At 41.8% G+C, this 24,162-nt stretch overlaps 1 protein-coding gene across 4 annotated transcripts in view; it reads left to right on the top strand.

Moving 5' to 3' along the window:
* Positions 1–24,162, top strand: part of TPK1 (thiamin pyrophosphokinase 1) — a 291,293-nt gene that overhangs the window by 159,721 nt on the left and 107,410 nt on the right. For all 4 annotated transcript variants that reach the window (XR_013960388.1, XR_013960389.1, XM_080664317.1 and 1 more), the window contains one exon: positions 19,895–20,041. Coding sequence is in view for 2 of the 4 variants with exons in the window: in XM_080664317.1 (XP_080520443.1) it covers positions 19,895–20,041 (147 nt within the window). In the remaining 2 variants the exon portion in view is untranslated. The remainder of the gene's footprint in view (positions 1–19,894; positions 20,042–24,162) is intronic.

Here is a 24,162-nt window from a genome sequence, read left to right as displayed (position 1 = left end):
ATGGCATTTCTCAGATACAGTACATTTATATATCTCTAAATACTATGAGTTTTAGAATATTTATATCCACTATTTACTAATATTTGGGTTAATTACATTAAGCGTTGAGTGTCTGCCCCCTGGTGGTCAGTGTGCTCCCACAGTGGGAGCACTGCTCGACTGAGTGGGATGAGTGACTGCTCTCTGCAGCAGGAGCAGCTTGGCAGAGGGCAGGCCCACAGCCGCTCAGCTGACTGGGATGAGCAGTGCTCCCACAGCTAGCCTATCCCCACAGGCCACGCTCCCCACCAGTGCACGAAACCCATGCACCATGCCTCTAGTTAGTGTATGAAAATGCAACCAATTTCTGACTGTTGATTTTGTATTCTGCTGCTTTACCGAATTCATTTGTAAGTTCTAATAGATTTTGGTGGAATTTTGGGGGGTTCTTCACATGTAGTATATCATCTGCAAATGATGAAAGTTTTACTTCTTCCTCTCCAATTTTGGTGCCTTTTATTTCTTTTTCTTGTCTGATTGCTTTGGCTCCACTGTCAGTCTTAATTGTGACAAGTATACCATAATTATTTAAGCTATTGACATTGGTGGAAACTGGTGCTATCTGTGTACTATCTTTGCAACTTTTTACTAAATCTAAAATTATCCCAAAATAAAAAGTTTACTTACAACTTATGTTCACTGTTTCAAATATGCTGTAACTATAGAATGATGTAATCTTTTTCTGACATGACTCATAACAATATATATATATATAAAAGCCTAAGCGACCATTCGACCATTTGAGCGTTCCACTGATAGCTGTGACGTGCACTGACCACCAGGGGGCAGATGCTCTGACCGGTAGGTTAGCTTGCTGCTGGGGTTTGGCTGATCAGGACTGGGCAAGATGAGCCGGACATGCCCTAGAGCCCTCCCACAGTCCCTCCCTGGCCCCAATTGTGCACTGGTGGGGTCCCTCGGCCTGGCCTGCACGCTCTCGCAATCTGGGACCCCTCGGGGGATGTCAGAGAGCCAGTTTTGGCCCAATCCCTGCAAGCCAGGCCGAGGGACCCCACTAGTGCACGAATCTGTGCACTGGGCCTCTAGTATAAAATAAAAGGGCAAGTACTTCTTAGTATTTAAGCAAATCGAAATACTGTTTTATAAGCTCACTCAGTTTAAAGTGTGTCCTCACAAAGGTTGAAATTGTGAGTCCCTGCTGCATATTTATGGATGCAGTGTAAACTTGATGGTGTTTGAACTATGGTGACAACCCAGACACACTCAACCTTCTCAGTTTCCCAAGAGAGCAAAGAATAGTAGGACTTGATCAAAGATAAACTGGCACTAGACATGTTTTATCAGTATTGACTGTAGAAGAAGTAGCCCTATTTATCCTGCATCCCCTCCTTACCTATCAAACTCTGGTGGTCTCCATCCTCACTTTTATCTTTGTCATACCTGCCTTTCATCTTGTTTCCCTGGAATTCAGTTACACTCTGTGCCATTAACTCCCTAATTTATACCTCTCATCAGAAACTCCAAAGTCATATTTCTACCTCTTACTGGCAGGCCAGAGGAATTTCATTTCACTGCCTGAAACAAGATTCACCATCTTTCTCACAAAATCTCATTTTCTCATTCTTTATTTTCTATGTCGTTCTTTGGCACTGCCATCCATCCACCTAACAGAAACCTTATTTTGCTCTACTATCCCTTAAAAGTTGGTTACAGGTATCTCTTATGTCCACTTTGTTCTTTCTAGTCTTACTGCTACTATTTTAGTTCAGAACTTTATAATTTACACCTGGGTTATTTGATTAGCATTCTGTTTGCCCCCTTTACTCTCTAAAATTCATGTCATTTTTCTTAAATGTGTATTGGCTTGAATTTTTTTATTATTTCATTTATTCAATAAATATTTGTTGAATGAATAAATGTATTTCCAATAACATCAATGCAAATTCTAAAGGACATCATGGCAAAACTTAACTGGCATGTAGGCTCTTTGAAGGGATCTTCTTAGTAGCATTCTGGATGTCATATCACTTCTTCTGTGACAAGTGTCACATGTACACATGCTTAGCATCTTTGTGGTCTCTACCAATTGTAATAATGAATGTTTATTATTAAAAGTATCAGTTTCCAATACATTGTAATTAGAGGTTAGATGTTCAAGTACTTGAGATAGGCCTGGCACTCTTTCTAGCTCCATGACAGTAGAAAGCTATTAAAGTTATTCTTGCTTCATTTTTCTCATATCCTATATAATAAAGAGGCAATATGCAAATTGACTGTCATGCCCTCGCACAAGATGGCCACCCCCATGTGGTCACAAGATGGCCGCCACAAGATGGCCAGCAGGGGAGGGCAGTTGGGGGCGACCAGGCCAGCAAGTGAGGGCAGTTGGGGGGGACCGGGACTGCAGGGAAGGGCAGTTGGGGGTGACCAGGCCGGCAGGGGAGGGCAGTTGAGGGTGACCAGGCCTGCAGGGGAGGGCAGTTGGGGGTGACCAGGCCTGCAGGGGAGGGCAGTGGGGGGGACCAGGCCTGCAGGGGAGAGAAGTTGGGGCGACTGGGCCGGCAGGGGAGGGCAGTTTGGGGCAAAATCAGGCCTGCAGGGGAGGGCAGTTGGGGGCGACTGGCCCAGCAGGGGAAGGCAGTTGTGGGCACCTGGACAAGCAGGGGAGGGCAGTGGGGGCGATTGGGCTGGCAGGGGAGGACATTTTGGGGCAATTGGGCCAGCAGGGGAGCAGTTAGGCATTGATCAGATTGGCAGGGAGTGGTTAGGGGGTGATCAGGCTGGCAGGCAGAAGTGGTTAGGGGCAGTCAGGCATGCAGGCAGGCAGGCAGTTGGGAGCCAGCAGTCCCAGATTGTGAGAGGGATCGGGGATAAACTGGCAGTTGGACATCCCCTGAGGGGTCCCAGATTGGAGAGGGTGCAGGCTGGGTTGTGGGATTCCCCCCCCCCCCCGCCCCGCCCCAGTGCATGAATTTCATGCTCCGGGCCTCTAGTGTTAGAATAATAATCTATGTCTACCAGCAAGTTATTAGTTAATGCACTTGCCTCAGTGCCTGCAACATATAAATTCCTTAATGAAAATGTAACTGTTGTAGGGGTGGTATTAATAGTCATATAATGATGATTATTGTATACAGATCACAGTCTTGTGATCTGTATCATATTTTATATAATGCATTTATGTATTTATATAATATATTTTTAAGAATATAGGATAAGAGAAAATATATTAAATATATTTTATATAATATGTTGTGATCTTTTGATCTTGTAATAAATTTCATGGAATAATATGGTTTTAGAATTACACAATATTTTTAAAATCTCTTAAAGTAAATAGTTACAGTTTATGGCTAAAGTTCATGGACTCACCATAGCATTGTTTCTTTTGGACATTTTAGAAGAATTTTCATTTTAGAAGAATTCTCTTAATGTTAGAAACTTGAATTAAAGGGTGTACAACTTACATGTCGAAGTGCTTGCTAGCAGAGGTTTAAACTTTCCCTATTCTAGGGAGCCAGTGAGAGTAGTATCTATGTTTTTAGTAATGGGATCCAACAGGGAGGTGAGTTGTACAATCCAGCTCACCACTGTTGGCTCTGTGCCTTGATGGAGAGAAAAAAGAGGAGATGTGCTCCAACCTCTCTAGTCCCGAGATAGACATCGTGTGCCTTGTCCTCTCTGAGGGGTGTATTACTCCAAGATAAGTCCACAGTTCACTTCAGAGTTCCAAAGGCAGACTTCCTCCCCTTAGACATACTGTGGAAGCTTCTAGGGATCTTATTCCAGTCAGTTTACTTTTAGATCGTACCTCTTCTCTGTCATGATGCGGTGATTTGGTGACTAAGTTCATGACCGCAAATAGCCTCTGGTCTAACAGAGGAGACAGATGTACAGGTAACCATGGCATAATTAATTTCAGTCTATAAAGGCTTTAATGCACCTATTCCAAATAGATTGTTTTTGTAATGATTGTTTATATCATTTCAGAAAATGGAATAATGTGATTTTTTAAATAATGAAATTGCAGCTTGTATCCATGAGGCCTTCTCTCACTTATGATCCATGTTCTGGAATAAATGTTGGGTGAGCCAAGTATCACAAGGAAGCAAGGAGGGAAAAAAATGATTTCTGGGCCTGATGTGAACTAGCAGGCTATTCCTAGATCATTTTGGAGATGCCTTCAAAAGAGGAAATCACATCTCTGTTTTCCCTTCTTCTTAGAAACCAGCAATCTCTTTTATAGTGCTGTGCAACAAGAGAAAATAGATGAGGCCAGTGGTTTGAAGTGATTCTGGACATACTGTGAAGAATATAAAAAGCTTACTGCCTCACAGGCTGTGGCAGCCTAAGCCATCCCTGCTGGGGGAAAAGCATGCTTTTATATGCCCTGGGACAGGGGGTAAGATTATGTGCTACTAAGAATCTCAGTTGGATGGCTCACTTGCCAGATAAGATTTTTTATTAATGCAGAGAATTACAGATATAGCTGGGGTGGAGCTCCTTTGCAGAGGAACGCTGACCTTGTGTGAAAGGACTTTTCATTTTGAGTTATTGCATTGCGAAGATACAGAAATTGCAGAGGGAGGAGGAAAGTATATCTTGAGGACTTTTGTAAGAGTAATACACATATAAGAAAACATCCTGAAAATGTTGAGTAGATTATAAAATTTCTCCTTATTTTGAGTATTCCTTAGCAAGATACATATTACATATTAAAATACCTACATCTGTAATTATGATTATCCACAGTGTTAATAGTATCTACATTTTAAAGGTATGATGAAATTATAGTTTGAGTCATGACTGAAGAGCTAGAATGATGTTACTGTTCATCATGAGGGTTTGCATATCAAATTAATATATTTCCAGTGGCAAGTAAGTGATCCTGAGAAGAGAATATATACATAGAAAGACTTTTGATTGTGTGTGTGTGTGAGGAATCTCAAAAAGTTCGATTTACGTCAGAGAAGATGGAAACCTATAGTATTCACTGTCCATCTTTTTCCTGTCTTAATAGTTGAAGGTAGAAGTTGTCTTTCTATTTCCATAGGCGTTTGTTTTCCAAGTAGTTCAACTTAGCATTCCATGGTAAAAGTGCTGGTTCAGAACAGCAGGTGGTGCACTAAAAGATGCATAGAGTAAAAATCAGATGGTACCAGCTTCTTTCCTGGAGGTACTATGTACCTTCTCCTCTCTACATATATGTGAATATATGTAATTCCCAGTCTGGACCAGCTGGATCAAGTTATTTTGATGCACATTAGAAATGGGACTATCTGAATTCAAATAGACTGATTAAATTTTAATTCTGTTTCATCATCCATTTTTATTAGAAATTTTAGATTCCTATATAATTGACCCCCCAAAATTCTGTTTTTAAAGCATACATATAAATAAAATTATTTCATAAAGAGGAAATTATAATTGAACATGTATTTTATCCTATATTGCACTCAGTTTACTATGATGTTCATGAATATGCAATACATTTGCTTATAATTTTAAGGTGAACCTGAGGATGATGAGGTAATCAATTATTTTATACAAATGTATTACCTGAAGCAAACTTACTACATGGCAAGAAATAAGCTTTAGGTAATCAATGTCACTGCAGTAACAGTTGTGTGTGTGTGTGTGTGTGTGTGTGTGTGTGTGTGTGTGTGTGTGAATTCTCACCCAAGGATATTTTTTTCCATTCATTTTTAGAGAGAGTCTCTGGGAGGGGGTGGAAAGAGAGAGAAACATCTATGTGAGAGAGACATATCAATTGGTTGTGTCCGAGGATTGAATCTGCAACCAAGGTACATGCCCTTGGTGGGGAAGTGAACCTGAGACCCTTTGGTGCATGTGTCGATGATCCAAACACTGAGTCACACCAGTCAGAACAGCAGTAACAGTTTTAACATTCTCATTCCGCATTCTAAAATGGTCCAGTGCATATCTAGAAACCAGAATGTTAATGACTAAGTGCAAAATTGGCAATCAGAATGTTGTCTGTTCTCCCAGAATAAGGGGGTAATTAGCATAAACTATTTCTATTGCTTCAGATTGTAAAAAACTGAAGATTGCACTACACCAGTCTGATAGCCACTGATTATCCATTGGTTAATAAAAAAAAAAATGAAGAGAGTTTATACCCCTAAATTCTGGGGAAAGAATGCCCCTAAAGTACTTCCAACAGCAGAATCTAATCCATCCAGACATGGAGACCAAGAGTTTCATTTATCACTTTGGACAAGAATATGCAGCAAAGACTTACATTATGGCTGAAGCAAAGCAAGAAATATTGTTGAGTAAAAATGAATTATGATGATGCAAGATAGGATATTTAAAAATGACCACATGCAGAAATACTAATCTTCTGGAACCAGTTACCTCTTAACCGAAGCCAGTCTGTTTGCAGAAAAGTTTGGAAAATTATCTGTCTCTTCTCCACTGGCTTAGTGGTGGGAATGACTAAGTAAGAGGCTACAGGTTCCATGTCCTGGTACCTCATAAGCCAGTTTCCACAGAACGGGAAAAATATTGTTTAGTGCTGTAAACATTCTTAACATTCTAAATATCTAACTTTAGTAGAGCATCATGTATGTGAATTTTTTAAAATTAATCTTTATTACATATGTCCCCCTCCTCTTATCCCCATTGACCCCCTCAGGCCTACAACTATTGTCTGTGTCCATGGGCTATGTATATCCTATATAATAAAAGGGTAATATGCAAATTGACCCTAACGGCAGGACTATCAGGAACAACCAGTCGCTATGATGGGCACTGACCACCAGGGAGCAGACACTCAATGCAGGAGCTGCCTCCTGGTGGTCAGTGCGCTCCCACAGGGGAAGCTCTGCTCAGCCACAAGCCGGGTTGATTGCTGTGAGTACAGCAGTGGTGGCAGAAGCCTTTCCGGTCTCCTTAGCAGCACTAAGGATGTCCGACTGTGGCTAAGGCCTGCTCCCTGGGGGGTCGTGCTGTCAGACATCCCTCTGGCAGCCTGGGAGCTCTCAGGAACAGGCCTAAGCCGGCAGGTGGACTGCAAGGGGTCCTGGGCTGTGAGAGGGTGCAGGCCGGGCTGAGGGAACCCTCTCCCCCACCCCCTGCACCAGTTCACGAATTTTCTTGCACTGGGCCTCTAGTATACACGTAAGTTCCCTGGTTAATCTTTTCCCCACCCATCCCCCTACCCCACTTCCCTTTAATTTATCAGTCTGTTCCATGTTTCTGTGTCTCTGGATCTTTTTTGTTCATCAGTTTATTTTGTTCATTAGATTCCACATATGAGTGAGATCATGTGATACTTATCTTTCTCTGATTGGCTTATTGTGCTTAGCATCATACTCTCCAGTTCTCTCCATACTGTCTGAAAGGGTAAGAGATGCTTGTTTTTGCAGCTGCATAGTATTCCATGGTGTAAATATACATCTTTTTTATCAGCTCATCTACTGATGGGCACTTGGGCTCTTTCCTGATCTTAGCTATTATAAATTGTGCTGCTATGAACATAGGGGTTCATATATTCTTTCTGATTGGTGTTTTGGAATTATTTGGATATATTCCTAGAAGTGGGATCCCTGGGATGGCAGTTTGATTTTTAGTTTTTTGAGGAAACTTCATATTGTCTTTCATAGTGGCTGCACCAGTCTGCATTCCCACCAGCAGAATGCTAGGGTTCCCTTTTTTCACATCCTCACCAGCACTTGTCATTTGTTGATTTGTTGATGATAGACACTCTGACAGGTGTGAGGTGATACCTCATTGTCATTATAATTTGCATCTCTCTGATGATCAGTGACTTTGAGCATTTTTTTCATATGTCTCTTGGCCATTTGTATGTCCACTTTGGAGAAGTGTCTATTTAGGTCCTTTGCCTATTTTTTAATTGGATTGTTTGTCTTCCTTTTGTTAAGTTGTATTAGTTCCTTTTATATTTTAGAAATTAACTCAGCAGATGAATCATTGACAAATCTGTTCTCCCATACATTGGGTTCCCTTTTCATTTTGAGGATGGTTTCTTTTACTGTGCAGAAGCTTTTTATTTTGATAAAGTCCCATTTGTTTATTTTCTCCTTTGTTTCCCTCGTGAGCCGTGGTTTGCTGCTCTGTTGACTAATGAGTTTGCCGACCTCTGGGATAGGGGCTTGATCACAAGGAACAACAACAGCCTGTAATTATTGGAATCGAGAGTCTAGGTCAGTGGTCGGCAAACTCGTTCATCAACAGAGCGGCAAACCGCGGTCGCGAGCCGCAGTTTGCTGACCACTGCCCTAGGAGATGTATTGGTGAAAACACTGCTATAAGAAATGTCTGAGATTTTGCTACCTGAGGTTTTATCTAGGATTTTTATGGTTTCATGACTTACATTTAAGTCTTTTATCCATTTTGAGTTTATTCTTGTGTATGATGTAAATTGGTGGTCTAGTTTCATTTTTTTGCATATACCTGTCCAATTTTCCCAGCACCATTTATTGAAGAGACTGTTTTGACTCCATTGAATGTTCTTGCCTCCTCTGTCAAATATTAATTGAACATAATGACTTGGGTCGATTTCTAGGTTCTCTGTTCTGTTCCACTGATCTATATGTCTACTCTTGTGCCAGTACCAGGCAGTTTTCATTACAGTAGCTTTGTAATCTAACTTGATATCTGGTATTGTGATCCCATCAACTTTGTTCTTCTTTCTCAAGATTATTGTGGCTATTTGGGGTCTCTTTTGGTTCCATATAAATTTTTGGAGTATTTGTTCTAGATCTGTGAAATATGCTGTTGGTAATAGGAATTGCATTGAATCTTTAGATTGTTTGGGAAGTGTATGGACATTTTAATGATGTTGACTTTAACAATCCATGAATATGGTATATTCTTCCTAAGTGAAAGAATCTTTAGCCAGAGTTTAAAAATATCTGGTGTTTTTGGAGGAGGATAGACAAAGCATGCAGATTTGAAATTTCTCATTTATCTACCAAGCATTCATTTAGCTCTGTGGACAACATTTATATAAAATAAATTATAATAACCTTTCAAACTCTACTTCCAAGTAGCTAATAGTTTCTGAATATGATATAAACCATTCTTTGATTTTTCATTTTGCACTAACTACCAATGGTGTTGAAGATGCTATGCTAGGTATTTGGGATGTTCTAAATTGCAAATAATACATCTTTGCATTTACAATGAACCCCATAATTCAAAAGGAATACCTTTCCCTAAGAATACCTTTATGTCCTGTCAGTGTGAAGGGTTTGGAGACCATAATCTCCTGCAGTAGATTTTATAATATTCATGTTATTTATTTACACAGGCTGTGATTTTATATAATTTTGCTTATAAATATATTTATTTTTCTCTTTAAATAATTAATTTTCAGCAGACATAATAGAGTAAAATCATGTACAGAAAAAAACCACACACAACAACAAACCTCCACAAGTGGGTGTTTTATTTATTCTATTCAGCTCTCCATGGTATAGAGAAATGTAAATACATGCAAATATGCTCTTACCATGGGAAGGAAAAATAACACATTTCCACATTTATATACATCACACTGTTGTTTTGTTTATTCAGAAAAAAATGTCCCACCCCAGGGATCTCATAAATATGGCTTGAGAACCATATCTCGTCAGTAAAAGAAATGTAAGTACTCAGGACAGACATTCGAGGAAAGACAGCACTGTTATTGCAGTCAGGCTTGAGATGTTTAACTAAAAAGGTCAAAGACTTGCCCAGGGTAAATCACAAAAGCATTTCATTAACCCGGCAATGAACTCAGTCATTGTCCTACACTCTTTTTGTCATGACCAGGGTACTGAAATTAAAGGGTTTTTGTAGATTCTTAGCGGCAATCTGAGGGTCAGCAAAGAACTCAAACAGTGGTAGCTAAGAGTTCTAAGGAGAGTGGTCACAGCTGTTATCAGTGTTAGAAAGGCAGTTGAGGTCAACATACAGAAAATCTTTATTGGAGAAACCAAGATGGCGGCATAGGTAAGCACCTAAACTGCTGTCTCGCACAACAATTTCAAAACTACAACTAAAAGACAGAACGGACACCATCCAGAACCACAGGAAAGCTGACTGAGTGAAAACTCTACAACTAGAAGGAAAGAGAAAAGCTCACAGAGAATTGGAGGTACGGCAAAGGGTCTTTGTGCACGCAGACAGGAAGGGCGGCTGAGAGCCTGGCTGACTTTCTCTGGCGGAAGGGGGAAGGAAGCCCCCGACCGCACTGAACCCCAGTTCTGACTGCACTGAACCCCAGTTCCGGGCGAGCCCCTGGGACCCACGCTCTTACAGGGGGAGTCTAGACTCTCGGGCGGAGACTCGGGAGCTGGGGAAGGCAGAGGTCTGAAGGCGCGTGCGTGCCAGTGCGCACAAAGGCTGCGGAGGTTGCCACAGGCTTTCCCTAGTGGAAGGGAGTTGGAGGCTCCTGACTACACTGAGCCCCAGTTCTGACTGCACTGGACCCCGGTACCAGGCGAGCCCCTGGGGACCCACGCTCTTGTAGGGGGAATCTGGACTCTCGGGCGGAGACTCGGGAGCTGGGGAAGGCGGAGGTCTGAAGGCGCGCGCGTGCCAGTGCGCACAAAGGCTGCGGAGGTTGCCACAGGCTTTCCCTAGTGGAAGGGAGTCGGAGGCTCCTGACTGCACTGGGCCCCAGTTCTGACTGCACTGAACCCCGACTCCAGGCGAGCCCCTGGGGACCCACACTCTTGTGGGGGGAGTCTGGGCTCTCAGGCGGAGACTCGGGAGCTGGGGAAGGCAGAGGTCTGAGGCGCGCGCGTGTGTGCAAGGGCAAGGCTGACAGGAAGCCAAGACTGTCTGCTCCACCCTGAGACTCCACCCCATCCAAGCTGAGCACAGAGGCTATTGCAATTTGGCAAGTCTAATCCTATAAGGCTGTCTCCAGCACCGAACTTCTCCCAGCATAGACACAGCTGATCCTTACAGCCAACTGGCCTGGAGGTCAATTCCTCCCAGTGATACCAACAACAATCAAGACTTAATTACAACAAGGCTGTACACACAGTCCACAAAGGGGTGCACCAAGAGTGTCCACCTCAGGTTAACTGGGGAGGCCGACCCACTGGGCCATATAGGAAACCTAGCACACAAATCTACCCTACCAACTCAGGGAAGCAGTGAAAATGCGGCGTCAAAGAAACAGATCACAAATGAAAGAAATGGAGGAAAACAAACGACTGGATATAGAATTCAAAACCACGGTTATAAGGCTTTTTAAGAATATCCTAGAAAAGGCCGATAAATATAACGAGACCCTCGAAGATATGAAAAAGGACCAACTAGAAATTAAACATACACTGACTGAAATAAAAAATATTATACAGAGACCCAAAAACAGACTAGAGGAACACAAGAATCAAGTCAAAGAATTGAAATACAAAGAAGCAAAAAACACTCAACCGAAAAAGCAAAAAGAAAAAAAAATCCAAAAAGTTGAAGATAGTGTTAGAAGACTCTGGGACAACTTCAAGCTTACCTACATCAGAATTATGGGGGTGCCAGAAGAAGAGAGAGAGCAAGATACTGAAAACCTATTTGAAGAAATAATGACCGAAAACTTCCCCCACCTGGTGAAAGAAATAGACTTACAAGTCCAGGAAGCGCACAGAACCCCAAACAAAAGGAATCCAAAGAGGACCACACCAAGACACATCATAATTAAAATGCCAAGAGCAAAAGACAAAGAGAGAATATTAAAAGCAGCAAGAGAAAAACAGTTAATTACCTACAAGGGAGCACCCATACGACTGTGAGCTGTTTTCTCAACAGAAACTATGCAGGCCAGATGGGAGTGGCAAGAAATTTTCAATGTGATGAATAGCAAGAACCTACAACCAAGATTATTCTACCCAGCAAAGCTATCATTCAGAATTGAAGGGCAGATAAAGAGCTTCACAGATAAGAAAAAGCTAAAGGGGTTCTTCACCACCAAACCAGTATTATATGAAATGCTGAAAGGTATTCTTAAAGAAGAGGAAGAAGAAAAAAGTAAAGATAAAAATTATGAACAACAAATACATATCTATCAACAAGTGAACCTAAAAATCAAGTGAATTAAAAACCTGAGGAACAGAATAATCTGGTGAATATAATAGAATCAGGGGCATAGAAAGGGAGTGGAATGATAATTCTCAGGGGGAAAGGAGTATGGGGGGTTCAGGAAGAGACTGGACAAAAATCATACACCTATGGATGAGGACAGTGGGGGGGGAGGTAAGGGCAGAAGGTGGGGTGGGAACCAGGTGGAGGGGAGCTATGGGGGGAAAAAGGAGAAACAATTGTAATAATCTGAATAAAGATTTATTAAAAAAAAAAAAGAAAATCTTTATTGTCTAGAAAGATAAAGAATTCGAAGTTTGATCTGCAGGTAATGTTAATCCTCTAAAGAATTGAATGCAAGTCCATAGATAATTTAGAAAAATAGTGTCATGTTTATGTGCAAGATGAATGAAAGGATGGAAATTCTAGTGACAGTAATAAAAGAACCCATTACAGGGTTCTTTAAAGAATAGCTCTTTAGTCATTTTTCTTGTCAAGAATTTGAGAAAGAAATAGGGACCTTAGAAAATAGTTAAAGTGTGTACTTTGAGATGACTGGTGGTTGGCCAAAGAGTTAAAGTGGGAAACCAATAACCATATGTCTGTTCTGTGTATACCAGCCACTCTGCTAAGGTATAGAAGGTTGAAAAATGCAAACTGAGTCAGGCAGTTTCATATATATATATATATATATATATATATATATATATATATATATATATAATACACACACACACACACACACACACACACACAGACACAGTTTGACAAGGATTTATTAGTAAGCTTATTAGTCATGGTGAATAAAAAGCCATGACAAGAAGAACTGAGATCTCCAAATTCTGGCACTTGCCTCACAACACTAGCTAGAAGTTAATCAACATTAAGGATGTCTTGAGGGGAATCTTACCTAAGTCCCAATCTTACCTGGACCAGATACCCACAAACATAGAAATGAGATGTCCATGCTCTCCCCAGACTGTTTACCTAGGCAGTAGGAAAGAAGACCTTCTCCTCAAGCTATTAATTAAGCATCATCAGGAGAGTCCTGCTCTTCCAGCTATAACCATGGGACACTAGTGTCTGACAGACAACTCCAAGCTGAGCAACTTGACAAGAATGCTAAATGATGACAGGGAGAAGGAGCAAACAGGGACAAGTATTTCTAGTTGGAGACCTTCCTGATGGCTAATACGAACACCTGCTGAGGCTTCAGAAAATTTATTGCAACCCAGGAATAGTTTTCATTAAAAAAAAAAAATCACACAAAAATCCTGCCACAAAATAAGACACTTGAAATCCCATGGCCACACTGACTAGAAAGGCAGGCATTATCCATGACTGCTAGATACTGACCAAACCAAGACCCAATTTCTACAGGGCCCTAGAGAACTATGATTGTCCCCTGGCACCCACACAATCCTCCCCGGTGGTGTGTCTTCCATAGGCCAGGTTTCTGCAGTAAGCCCCAAAGACAAAGCTTGGCAGAGGCTGTGGTAGTCAACTCTCTCTGGAGCCCCATCTCTTTGTCCTTCCCAATAGCTGTCATACATCTTCACTGACACAGTGAGTCAGGCAGTTTCTGACTGTCAGAATTTGTGGCCATCAGAGTGGATGCCTTTGTTAAGCAGATTATGTTTTGTCAGTAGTGCTATAGTTGAAGTCTGATAGGGTGGGTGAGAAGCCCATTGGAGCCGATGCTTCTCCCCTCGTGCACATTGTGACTGAGCGGAATCTGGAAGATAGAATAGGGGCTGACCAGAATGCGGGGGAGTGTTTTATTCTGAGTATTCAAGTCTAAAGATAAAACTCTTAGGTTTGGAATGTCAAGGGGCAGGCAATGTGCACAGTACTATCATAGGTGCACACCTGGTTAGTGCAGTATTTACATGTTTCCTTGAACAAGCTAACTGAATGACCTAGTAGGGAGGGGACCACACACACCACCTTATTGCAATGGGTTTGTTGTGTCTCTCCTAGCTTCTTCCACTGTGGACTTGTAAACAGTGTGCCCGGGACCTCTGCCAGCAAGTTCCTTCCCATTTGCACAAGGAGATTGGAATTCCCTCAGCTGAGCTCTCCACAAAGACACAGGGATACGATAAGCTTCCTCTGGTTAATGAGGGTATAGGCTTTCAGGCTAAACTTTTTTGGGAATTATGGTTTATAGCAGTCAGGAGTCTTAGTATTGATCCTTATCATTGCTTCCACAGCTTTTCTCTCAAATGCAAACAGGCTTGCAAAAATTTCTGACTTTTCAGTTTAAATATGTCCCTTCCTCCACCTTTAAAAAAACTTTTCTCTAAAATAACATGTTAAAAATTATGTTGTATATAAACATGTTTATGGTATTTATTAATAACATATTTACAATTTGACAGACTTGAATGAAATGCTCTATTCATCCAAGTTCATTTTTGTAGGGGTTGGGGGTAGGCATCCTTTGGAAATACTATAGGAATTCCACTATTTGCAAGGCAGGGGAGGCTCAAGCTCTGCAGATTGTGGAGTGTTCTGAGAACTAAAGCACGTGTGGAATGTAAATGATGTCAGAGTTGAGGGTGTAATTGTAGAGTCAGCATTGGAGGACATTGGACTTACTCTTGTAGATTCTAGAAAGCCAGCACTAATTTTAAGTTGAACATGCATGATCAGATTGGAGATGCAGAAGCCAGCTCTCAATCAATTGGCAAGTTACTTGGTTATCCAAGGCCAGGTTATCCAAGGTGGCCCGTGGGTTATCTAGGAGAGAAGGACCTCACCTGAGTGACAGCTGCAGCAGGGAAGGTGGAGTAAGAATTATTGAGAAAAATCTCGAGTTTTCTTAGACTTCACATCTGTGAACAGAAGCCTCATTATCGTGCCAATACAAGAGGCATTCTTTATTTCTCACCCAAACAGGCTTGCATTAAACTGTGACTCATTGGGCCTGCTTGAAATTTAAGTGGGATCCCTGTAGTATTGTTTTCACCAGCTGCCCAGATCCTACAGAGGTTATATTCTTTTTTTTTTTCTTTTAAATTTTTTTTAATTGTTTGAAGTATTACAAATAGTAGTACATATGTCTCATTTTTTTTTCCCATTGACCTCCCCCCAGTCTCCCCTTCCCCCCAGTACATGCCTTTACCTGCCCCCCCCCCCAGTGTCTTTTATCCATTGGTTATGCTTATATGCATGCGCACAAGTCCTTCAGTTGATCTCTTACAGGTCCCCCCCCCCAAAAAAAAAAAAAAAACCTCCTCTGCCTTCCCGCTGTAGCCCGACAGTCTGTTCAATGCTTCTTTGCTTCTGTATCTATTTTTTCCCCTTTTCTTTCCTTTAAAGAATCTTGCCTCTGCAGACTAGGAATAAACATATAATTACAAAAAATGTTTGAGTCCCAATTTCAATGTCCAACAGTTCTGAGTCCCCGTTTCAATGTCAAACAGTTCCTTAAGTGTACATGTCAGCAATGATATCTGGATGGTGGGCACATGGTGGCAATGCAGGTCCGACCCTCTCTGGTTTGGTCCTAGGCAACCTGCTGCGACGCACAGCTGCTGACTGCTAGCGTGGCAAGGCGTCGTCAGCATCTCCCATCTCTGGACTGTTTCTCCTCTTGTCTTCCTGGTTGGAGCAAACCTGTCAATTCCTCTCTGTTGCAGGAATCCACATGGTCTTGGAGTTGTTTTCTGAAAATATACAAACATATTCTCGACCAAAAGTTAATAAAGGAATCTTTTCTATATAATTGATTTGGGATCCTTTTTATTTTTGCCCAAACGGTTTTCCTTTGTCTTATTTAGACACCATGTGTGTTTTTCATGGGTGTTTTGCTGTTGTCATTACAAATAAAAATTAATCTTGTAAAGTAAAAATTTTCTAGATGTAATTTACTTATAGGATATTTTTCCTTACATGGTATTACCCTACTATCCCCCCTTTTTTGATTCATGGAGGCTTTTGTAAATTTTATAATTCAGTCTTGATAACTTTAAATTTTAATTTTTTGCACAAAAATATGGCTGCTTTAGTTTCATTGCATGTTCAGGAATTTTACCATGAGATGAACTACCAATAGAAATTTTAGTTAACACTTTAGGAACAGCTTTTTGTCCAGTACAATTAAATTTTCTTGAATATTCACTTATTTGAATTAGCCTATTTAATTTAATCTGAAAACTTGATTATTATTTTACTGTCAAATTTAATACTCTACCATCAATCTTAGTTTACCCTGTAGATATTAGTGGAAAGGATTATTTGCATTCTTGAGTAGGCCCTGAGCATTCCTGGTGCTAGGCTGGATTTAGATATAGGGCAGCTGCTGTCAGCCAGGTCTCTGTCTGTTACCTGGGTCCCAATCTGAGCTGGGCCAAGTCACACTGTCTGTCACCTGTGTCCCGATCTGAACTGGGCGTGGGAAGCAAAGCAGCCATGGGAGCAGGAGACCTCCCTCAGACGGGGCGAGGGTTCAGGCCCCTGTAAGGTTGGGAGGTTGGGGGTCTGTGCCCCACCTCTGATGATCCCCAAGTTGTCTCCTGATGGCCCCTCTGCGACTGTGCCTGTCTTAGGTTGTTCCTTCCCTGAGGAATCTTACCCGTCTCTGGCTAACCAGTCATCCTCTGGGGCCAAGCAGGGTGATGTGAGGTTCAGTTCTGTCTCCTTGGTAGCCTATGCCCCCGTGGCCTCCACGCCCAGCACCTGCCTTGGGATCCCTGGCCTGCTGGCGGGGCCCCAGAACTGATCACATATCTCGGGGAACTCAGGTTTCTTCTCCAGGGAGGGCCCAGCTCACACCAGAGGTTATATTCTTGTTTGTCAGTACACAGTATATTTCGATACCATAAAATCCGAGTTTTGTAATTTCTTTGGTCTCATTGTACTTCACATCAATCATAAAAATTATTTTATAGGCTTATTAAAACCTATTTTGATATTGCTGGTTTCTGTCAGTTTGGTTTTGCTCTGTTTTGATTCAGCTCTTCCGGGTGAGGAAACTTTTCTGCCAAGGGCCATTTAGACATTTATAACATCATTCATGGACCATACAAAACTACCAACTTAAAAATTAGCCTGCTATATTTGGTCAAACATTTAACTCACCCCTAATGCCTTGGCAGGGTCAGACCAAGTGATTTCCTGGTCCTTAGACGCATGCGGGCCAGACATTAAATTGGACCAAAGAACTTGATCATTTTATTTAAGACTAACTGTGGCACAGTATAGAGCTTGTTAGGAATACTGTCTAAATTTTTTGAGACTCTAGTGTTGAATTTTGCTAAGTTTGTTTCGTTAATATTGTAATTATCAAACAGTAGAGTAAACATATTAATACCGGAACTGGCAAGCAGGAATTCTTCCTGGGGTCTTATCTCACGGACTTGAAGAACAAAGCCATGGACCAGAAGAGTTCAAACAAGGCAGTTTATTGCAAACAAACACAGGCTGCCCAGGAAAGGGGATTTAGATGGGTTGCCCCCTAAGCATTCTGCTCTTTCCTTATATCTGCTAAAGACCCACTCTTTGTCTATCTGTGCCACTCTCTGATTGGCTCCTGGCCTTATTGCAACATTTTGTTTTGCACTTGCAATAAAAACATCCTTGTTTCAAAACATCCTGTTTTTCTGCTAGCCATCCTGTTTTTCTGCCATCCTTTTCCCTACAAAACACATTTTTTGTTTGTTTCATCAAGCTCCACAGATTCCTCCTTCTTTCACCTGTTACCCTATCTACCTAATTATGCTTTCATTCCTTTCTATATGTCTCAATTTACATGGAATGGTCCCAGTTTGTGCCTGTATTCTCGGTGTAATTATTTACAGTACCCACTTTACTTTCAGAAGTACCTCAGTTTATATGTTAACTTGTGTGATCACACTGTCTTTCAGGGAGAGCCATAGAGAAATTACCCATTTAAATACTCCTATTTTTAAACCATTTCTATTTAATTTCAGATAGAATGATTTATTATTTGTTTTTTATTATATATAAGGTTTTCTTGCAATATTTTCACTGAATTCTTCAGTCCTTCCTCTTCCATGGTCAGTTTACCAGCTCTGTGTATGTAGATACATTGTGAGATGAGGCTGGGCAGCAGCAGACAGGTTGGGGTCAGAAAGGAGTCTGTGACTCTGCTCCCATTCTTCTCAACACTGTGGTGCACTGGTGGGTGCAGAAGATTGCGGCTTCACCCCCTTCCCAGTGCCCTTCTGTCCCCACTATCTTAGGGATAAGTAAAGCATCACAGTGATTTTATATTTAAAGTAGTGGCCCAGGGCTCGAAATTCATGCACGGGGGTTGGTGGGGAGTGTGTGTCCCTCTGCCCAGCCTGCACCCTCTCCAATCTGGGACATCCCTCTCACAATCCACGACTGCTGGCTCCTAACCGCTTGCCTGCCTGCCTGCCTGCCTGATTGCCCCTGACCACTCTCCTGACAGCCTGATCAATGCCTAACTGCTCCCCTACCAGCTCGATTACCCCTAACTTCCATCCCCTGCCAGCCTGGTCACCGCTAACTGTCCTCCCCTGCAGGCCTAGTCCCCCCCAACTGCCCTCCCCTGCAGGCCTGGTTGCCCCCAACTGTCCTCCTCTGCCAGCCTGATCACCCCTAACTGCCCTCCCCTGCTGGCCTGATTGCCCACAACTTCCCTCCCCTGCTGGCCATCTTGTGGTGGCCATCTTGTGTCCACATGGGGGCAGCCATCTTTGAACACATGGGGGCGGCCATCTTGTGTGTTGGAATGATGGTCAATTTGCATATTACCTCTTTATTATATAGGATATCCAGGAAAAGCATTTTCAACGACAGGGAAACATTTAAATTAACTATGTTGTAGTAATAAGAACTGCTCTATTTAAAGTGTTAAGTGAAAAAAGTAACAACCAAACTACATATAACAATAACAAAAAATATTAATCGTAATACAGATGTAATAATACCCAAAATAATGAAGGTAATGGAAGAGTAGGACTTTTTAAAACAATCATGATGTTATAAAAGATATTCCAAATGCTTTACACTTATAACTCATGTAATTTCCTCATTTAATCCTCACAACAACTCTATTAATTGTCCATTATTATCCACTATTTACATGTGAACTTATAAATGAGGTACAGAGGTTTAGGCACCTTGCAGGTTCAGTTGAGAGACAGTACAGGTCCTCAGGATACTTGAATTCTAGTGGGGTGACAACTGGTAAAGCGGGCTCAGCGTCCATTGCTGGGCATTATTAAATAAGTGCCCTCAGGTGTGCTCTGGGAGTGCATGGGAGGCACACCAGCTGCAAAATCAGGAGGAACTCACGAAGAGAGTTTTAAAGGAAGAGTTGGCTGGTTGGCCAGGTGAATAGGCAGGTGGGAAAAATATAAAATTTGTACTTGAAAGAATTGGTCTTGAAACTTGACTCTGCCGCTTACCAATTCTATGACCTTGAACAAGTAACTTAATTCCTTCACCTAAACCAGAGAAATGATATCTACCTTTTTCTTTATGGCTTATCTGATAAACATGTAATATCAGAAGCTCTAGTTAGGTGTTTGATACTATTTAGTTATTTAAAACTAGAGGCCTGGTGTACGTGATTCATGCACTGGTGGGGGACGTGGCCTGCGGGCATCGGCCTACTGTGGGATCACTGCCCATCCCGGACAGCCGAGTGGCGTACCCACTGTGGGAGCACACTGAGCACCAGGGGGCAGCTCCTGCGTTGAGTGTCTACCCCCTGATGGTCAGTGCGTGTCATAGCAACTGGTTGAGCGGTCGTTCTGTTCGTTCCACCATTCAGTCGCTGGGCTTTTATTATATAAGATTCTTTAACTATGTGACTCCAGTTTTGCTTTGCCTTGCTCAGGTCAATGTGATTGTGACAATGGGAGGACTTGCTGGGCGTTTTGACCAGATCATGGCGTCCGTGAGCACCTTGTTCCAAGCAACTCGCATCACTCCTTTGCCAATTATAATCATCCAAGAGGAATCTCTCATCTACCTGCTCCAACCTGTAAGTGCAGAATAACTATAATGTCAGTAATTTGCTTCCACTACACTTGTACCATTGAGTAGACCAGGAGAAAACATCAGCCCCATGTGTGTTCTTGAGCCATGAGCAAACCTGTCCATGTTTGCTTACTTGTGCCACTTTAGTCTGTTGCCTCTGGTCACCAAACAGGAAAAATGTAGGTGAGAAGCTGCACAGTTTTCATTCTGTTGTACCCAGAAAAAAAATCCTGTAACTTTTAATCAAATTGACTAAGAATTAAATTTAATACTTCTGCATTTTGAGCAGCCGAATATGAGAAAAATCTCAGAGGAAGAACAAAGGTTGGCTAATATTTTAAATGGAATTCTCATATATTTTCAGTGTTGTCATAATAATTGGAAACTGGGCTTGATTTTGTTAAGCATTTTTAAAAAATCTTTAACTTTTATTGTTCTTAGGCTGCCTTTTTATTAATTTAACCGCCTGTGAATAAATTTCTAATGATGATGTCATTCATTTCCAATCATAAATATTGAGGAAATTTTTATTAATGTAGTGCTTAGATCAGGCTTCTTAGTAAATGAGATTTTATAAGGTTGATTAGTGGATTTTAGTTTAAAAACTAATCATTTGGTAACATTTTTTTAAAGACAGTGGACTTTTTATTTTTTGCCTCTTATTGTAATGAACTACTTAAGATTTTGCTTCTGCTCCATCTGCAGTCATTACCTACAATTTGTTTGGTTAATATAGTGGGTGTAATGTATGCTCACTGTTGTTCAGCCACATTTGCATTTTTTCTGGTTCTGTGCATTGTCTGGAACTGTTGCTTTCTGGGACACTTCTGAGATGTGGAAGGTGAGCTGAGGATTCAGTTTCAAATTCTATTGTCCACTTATGTAGTAACAGTTATGGTGTGTCTGCTTCTGCCTGTTGTACTGCTAGGCAGTTGAGGATTAAAAAAAAAATAGTGACATAGCATCTTTGCTCTCCAGTCCATGTTCAGTGAAGCAAACACTTATAAAATTCTATAATAATAAAAGTGTAATATGCTAATTAGACTCGACATCCTTCTAGATGATCATCCGAACGAAACTGGAGCTGTGAGAGAAGCCCGGGTCCTGGGTGTCTGCCGGCAGCCAGAGGGAAGCTAGTGCTGGCAGCGGGGGGAAGGAAAGGCTACTCTTGCACGAATTTCATGCATCGGGCATCTAGTATAAATATAAAGCAAGATTAAAACATTGTTACATAAAGATGATGAAAGAGTATATAACTTGGTCAAGGGTATGGTAAGGAAAGACTTCACAGAAGCACTCACTCAGCTTTTATTTGCTCCATTTGTTTAACAGATATTTATTGAGCACCTGCTACATAACAGGCACTTCTCCAGAATACAGCAGCCAGCTACACAGAGCCCCTTTATTTCATGGAATGTACATTCTGTTGAGCTCACATTGCACTAGAATCTCTAAGAATGAGTAAATAGTTGCTATGGGAGATGATGGCAAAGTGATTAAAGCCAGTGGCACCCCATGTGTTTAAAGGCCCACCTGGACCTGCCCTGTGTCACCTTCAATGGAAACACAATTACATGGTTCCAAACCAACTGTATGGCATTGTAGGAAAGGCCATGGCCCAGGGGAGGAAACTCTGTATGATCACAGAACAATGTTTCTCTCAAACTGGCAGACACTGAAGTGTGGAGAGGAAGTCTGGATTGAAACCCTACATAATTTCTAGGAACATAATTCTTTTGTGTTTATCCTATCTAAAAAAGAGGGAATATGCTAATTGACCCTCACGCTGTTGCAAAGATGGTGGAGCCCACAGCCAATAAGAAGGGAATAGGCTAATTGACTGCCCTGCCCTCAAAGATGGCGGTGCCCACAGCCACAAGATGGCGGGGCCTAGTCCCCTCAGCCCCGCCAGGGCGGCAGGCATGCGGCAAGGCCGGGCCCGCCCCCCTCCGGAGTCCCCCAGTCCCCTCAGCCCCCCAGCTGCCCAGGGTCAGCCCAAGGCGCAGGCAAGCCTCGGATGGTGGCTGCCCAGCCGCCCAGGACTGCCCGAGGCTCAGGTAACCAGAACCGGGCAAGGCTTGCGCTACCAGCAGTGGCAGCAGCAGCGGTGTGATGGGGCGTCGCCTTCCCCTGATCGCTGGGTCGCCTCCTGCCCCTGAGGACTCCCGGACTGTGAGAGGGGGCAGGCCTGGCTGAGGGACCCCGCTCCAGTGCATGAATTTTCATGCACTGGTCCTCTAGTAAAATATATTAAACTTATTTTTTAAAGCAGAACTCCCAGTTCTCCAAAGGTAGTGATCATGTTAAGGGCCTGCATAGCCCACATGCCCCCAAATAGTGTCTTCTAGTCTCTCTCTTCAGTGATTTTGATTTTGTCCCATTGAAACAACTAGAAAATTATCTTACCCTAGAACAGTGGTCGGCAAACTGCAGCTTGAGCCACGGTTTGCCGCTCTGTTGACTAATGAGTTTGCCGACCACTGCCCTAGAACAATTATTACATAATGTGGGGCACAAAAGTCATGCAGGACCACCTCTGTCACATAGAGGAGTGACAGTTTAGCACAGACCTGTGGCTCAGCAGTGCCTGCTTTGCTCCTTTGCCCTCAATTCTGGGGAAACCTTACACAGACACATGCTAAGTCCCTGCTCCAATCACTTTTCCTCAGAGAATAGTAAGAGAGTTGCTAATACAAATGCAAAAGCCAAGTGAGTATGCTTGAGGGTTTAAGATAGGAACCAAATTGCTTATCGTCTGTGATATTTTTAAGCAGCTTTAATCTCCACAGGATTATTTTTAATTAAGCTAAATCTTGGGTAAACTTAAGGGTATATCCTGCCTTGTTACCTTACCCCTAAATTAAACCAAAATAATTCTGAGTTCTCTTCAACTCTAACAAAATCTTTATTAAGAAAATTCAATGAGATTATCATTGAATTTTGCTAAAATACTTCAAAAGTGGGAAGATTCAATATAAATGTTAATTATTATGAGTATTGTTTTTGAGGACAGTGTCTTCTAGAATTGGTTTTATAATTATAGTTTGTGTGAAATTGAAGGTAATAGCAGGAGGAGTGAGACATTGTCTGGGGACTGTTTGTCTGATAAACACTTTTAGTGCTGTGTCTGCTAGGTGACTTAAGAAGCTGCGATAGCCGTAGACCATGAGGCTGATAGATACTTCTCTTGATCTTTCTTAAAAAAGCCTCCCTGTCTTCCAGTCATCTGAGTGTCCACACATGAGACTCTCATGAAACTGTGTTGTATACGTAAGTAGTCTTCCTTCATTCATTACAGTTACAGTTGTAGTCATTTGGGACTGACCTGCATGTCTAGGTGCACTTAAAATTGTTTAGGTCAGTGGTCGGCAAACTCATTAGTCAACAGAGTGGCAAACGGCGGCTCACGAGCCGCATGTGGCTCACGAGCCATGGTTTGCCAACCACTGGTTTAGGTTGTTCCAGCCTGAAGAATTTCATCTCCGTTCTCTCTTCAGTCCCCTTTCTGTGGCTTATTTTTGTTAATTACAAATTGGATTTTAAAACAAGGAAACAATAGTGTAGTTTCAGGTCTGTATAAATTTGGTAAAATGTTTAGTCTTTTTTAGTTGATTGGCTTTTTGGTATATAATGTCTTTTTATATTGTGTTTTGGTATGTTTCGTTACTATGGATCAAATATCATTATGAGTGAAAACCTCAGTAGTTAGCATTTACTTTGAAGGGATGTTTAATCTGCCATTTTAAAATAGAAAATTAAAAATAGAATGCATTATAAATCCTCCCTGAAAAGTAAGCGTCTCCCCTTTAATTCCAAATATGTGTTCTTAAGAAGAATCATGGTCTTTCAAGCACAGGATATTTTATGAGGTTGGAGAGAGACAGTGCAGACATGAAGCTCCCTGAGGTTAGTTACCAGGCGGGCCTATTCCCTGCGAGGACTGTTGGGCGCTCAGAGTCATGTCTGTCTCGCTAACCATGCGGAGTGTGAATGGCTCTCATTTTCTGGTCTTTATTTCTACAGATACATTAGCTTCTGTACACTGAGCATAAATTATCTTTTATTGCCAGGTTTTATGGCAGTCGGTAATAGGATTTATGGCCAAGAAATGAGATGCCCAGGAGT

Source organism: Plecotus auritus (assembly GCF_963455305.1).
Source record: "Plecotus auritus genome assembly, chromosome: 4".
NCBI lineage: Eukaryota > Metazoa > Chordata > Mammalia > Chiroptera > Vespertilionidae > Plecotus > Plecotus auritus.
This window is presented reverse-complemented; position numbering and strand designations above follow the sequence as displayed.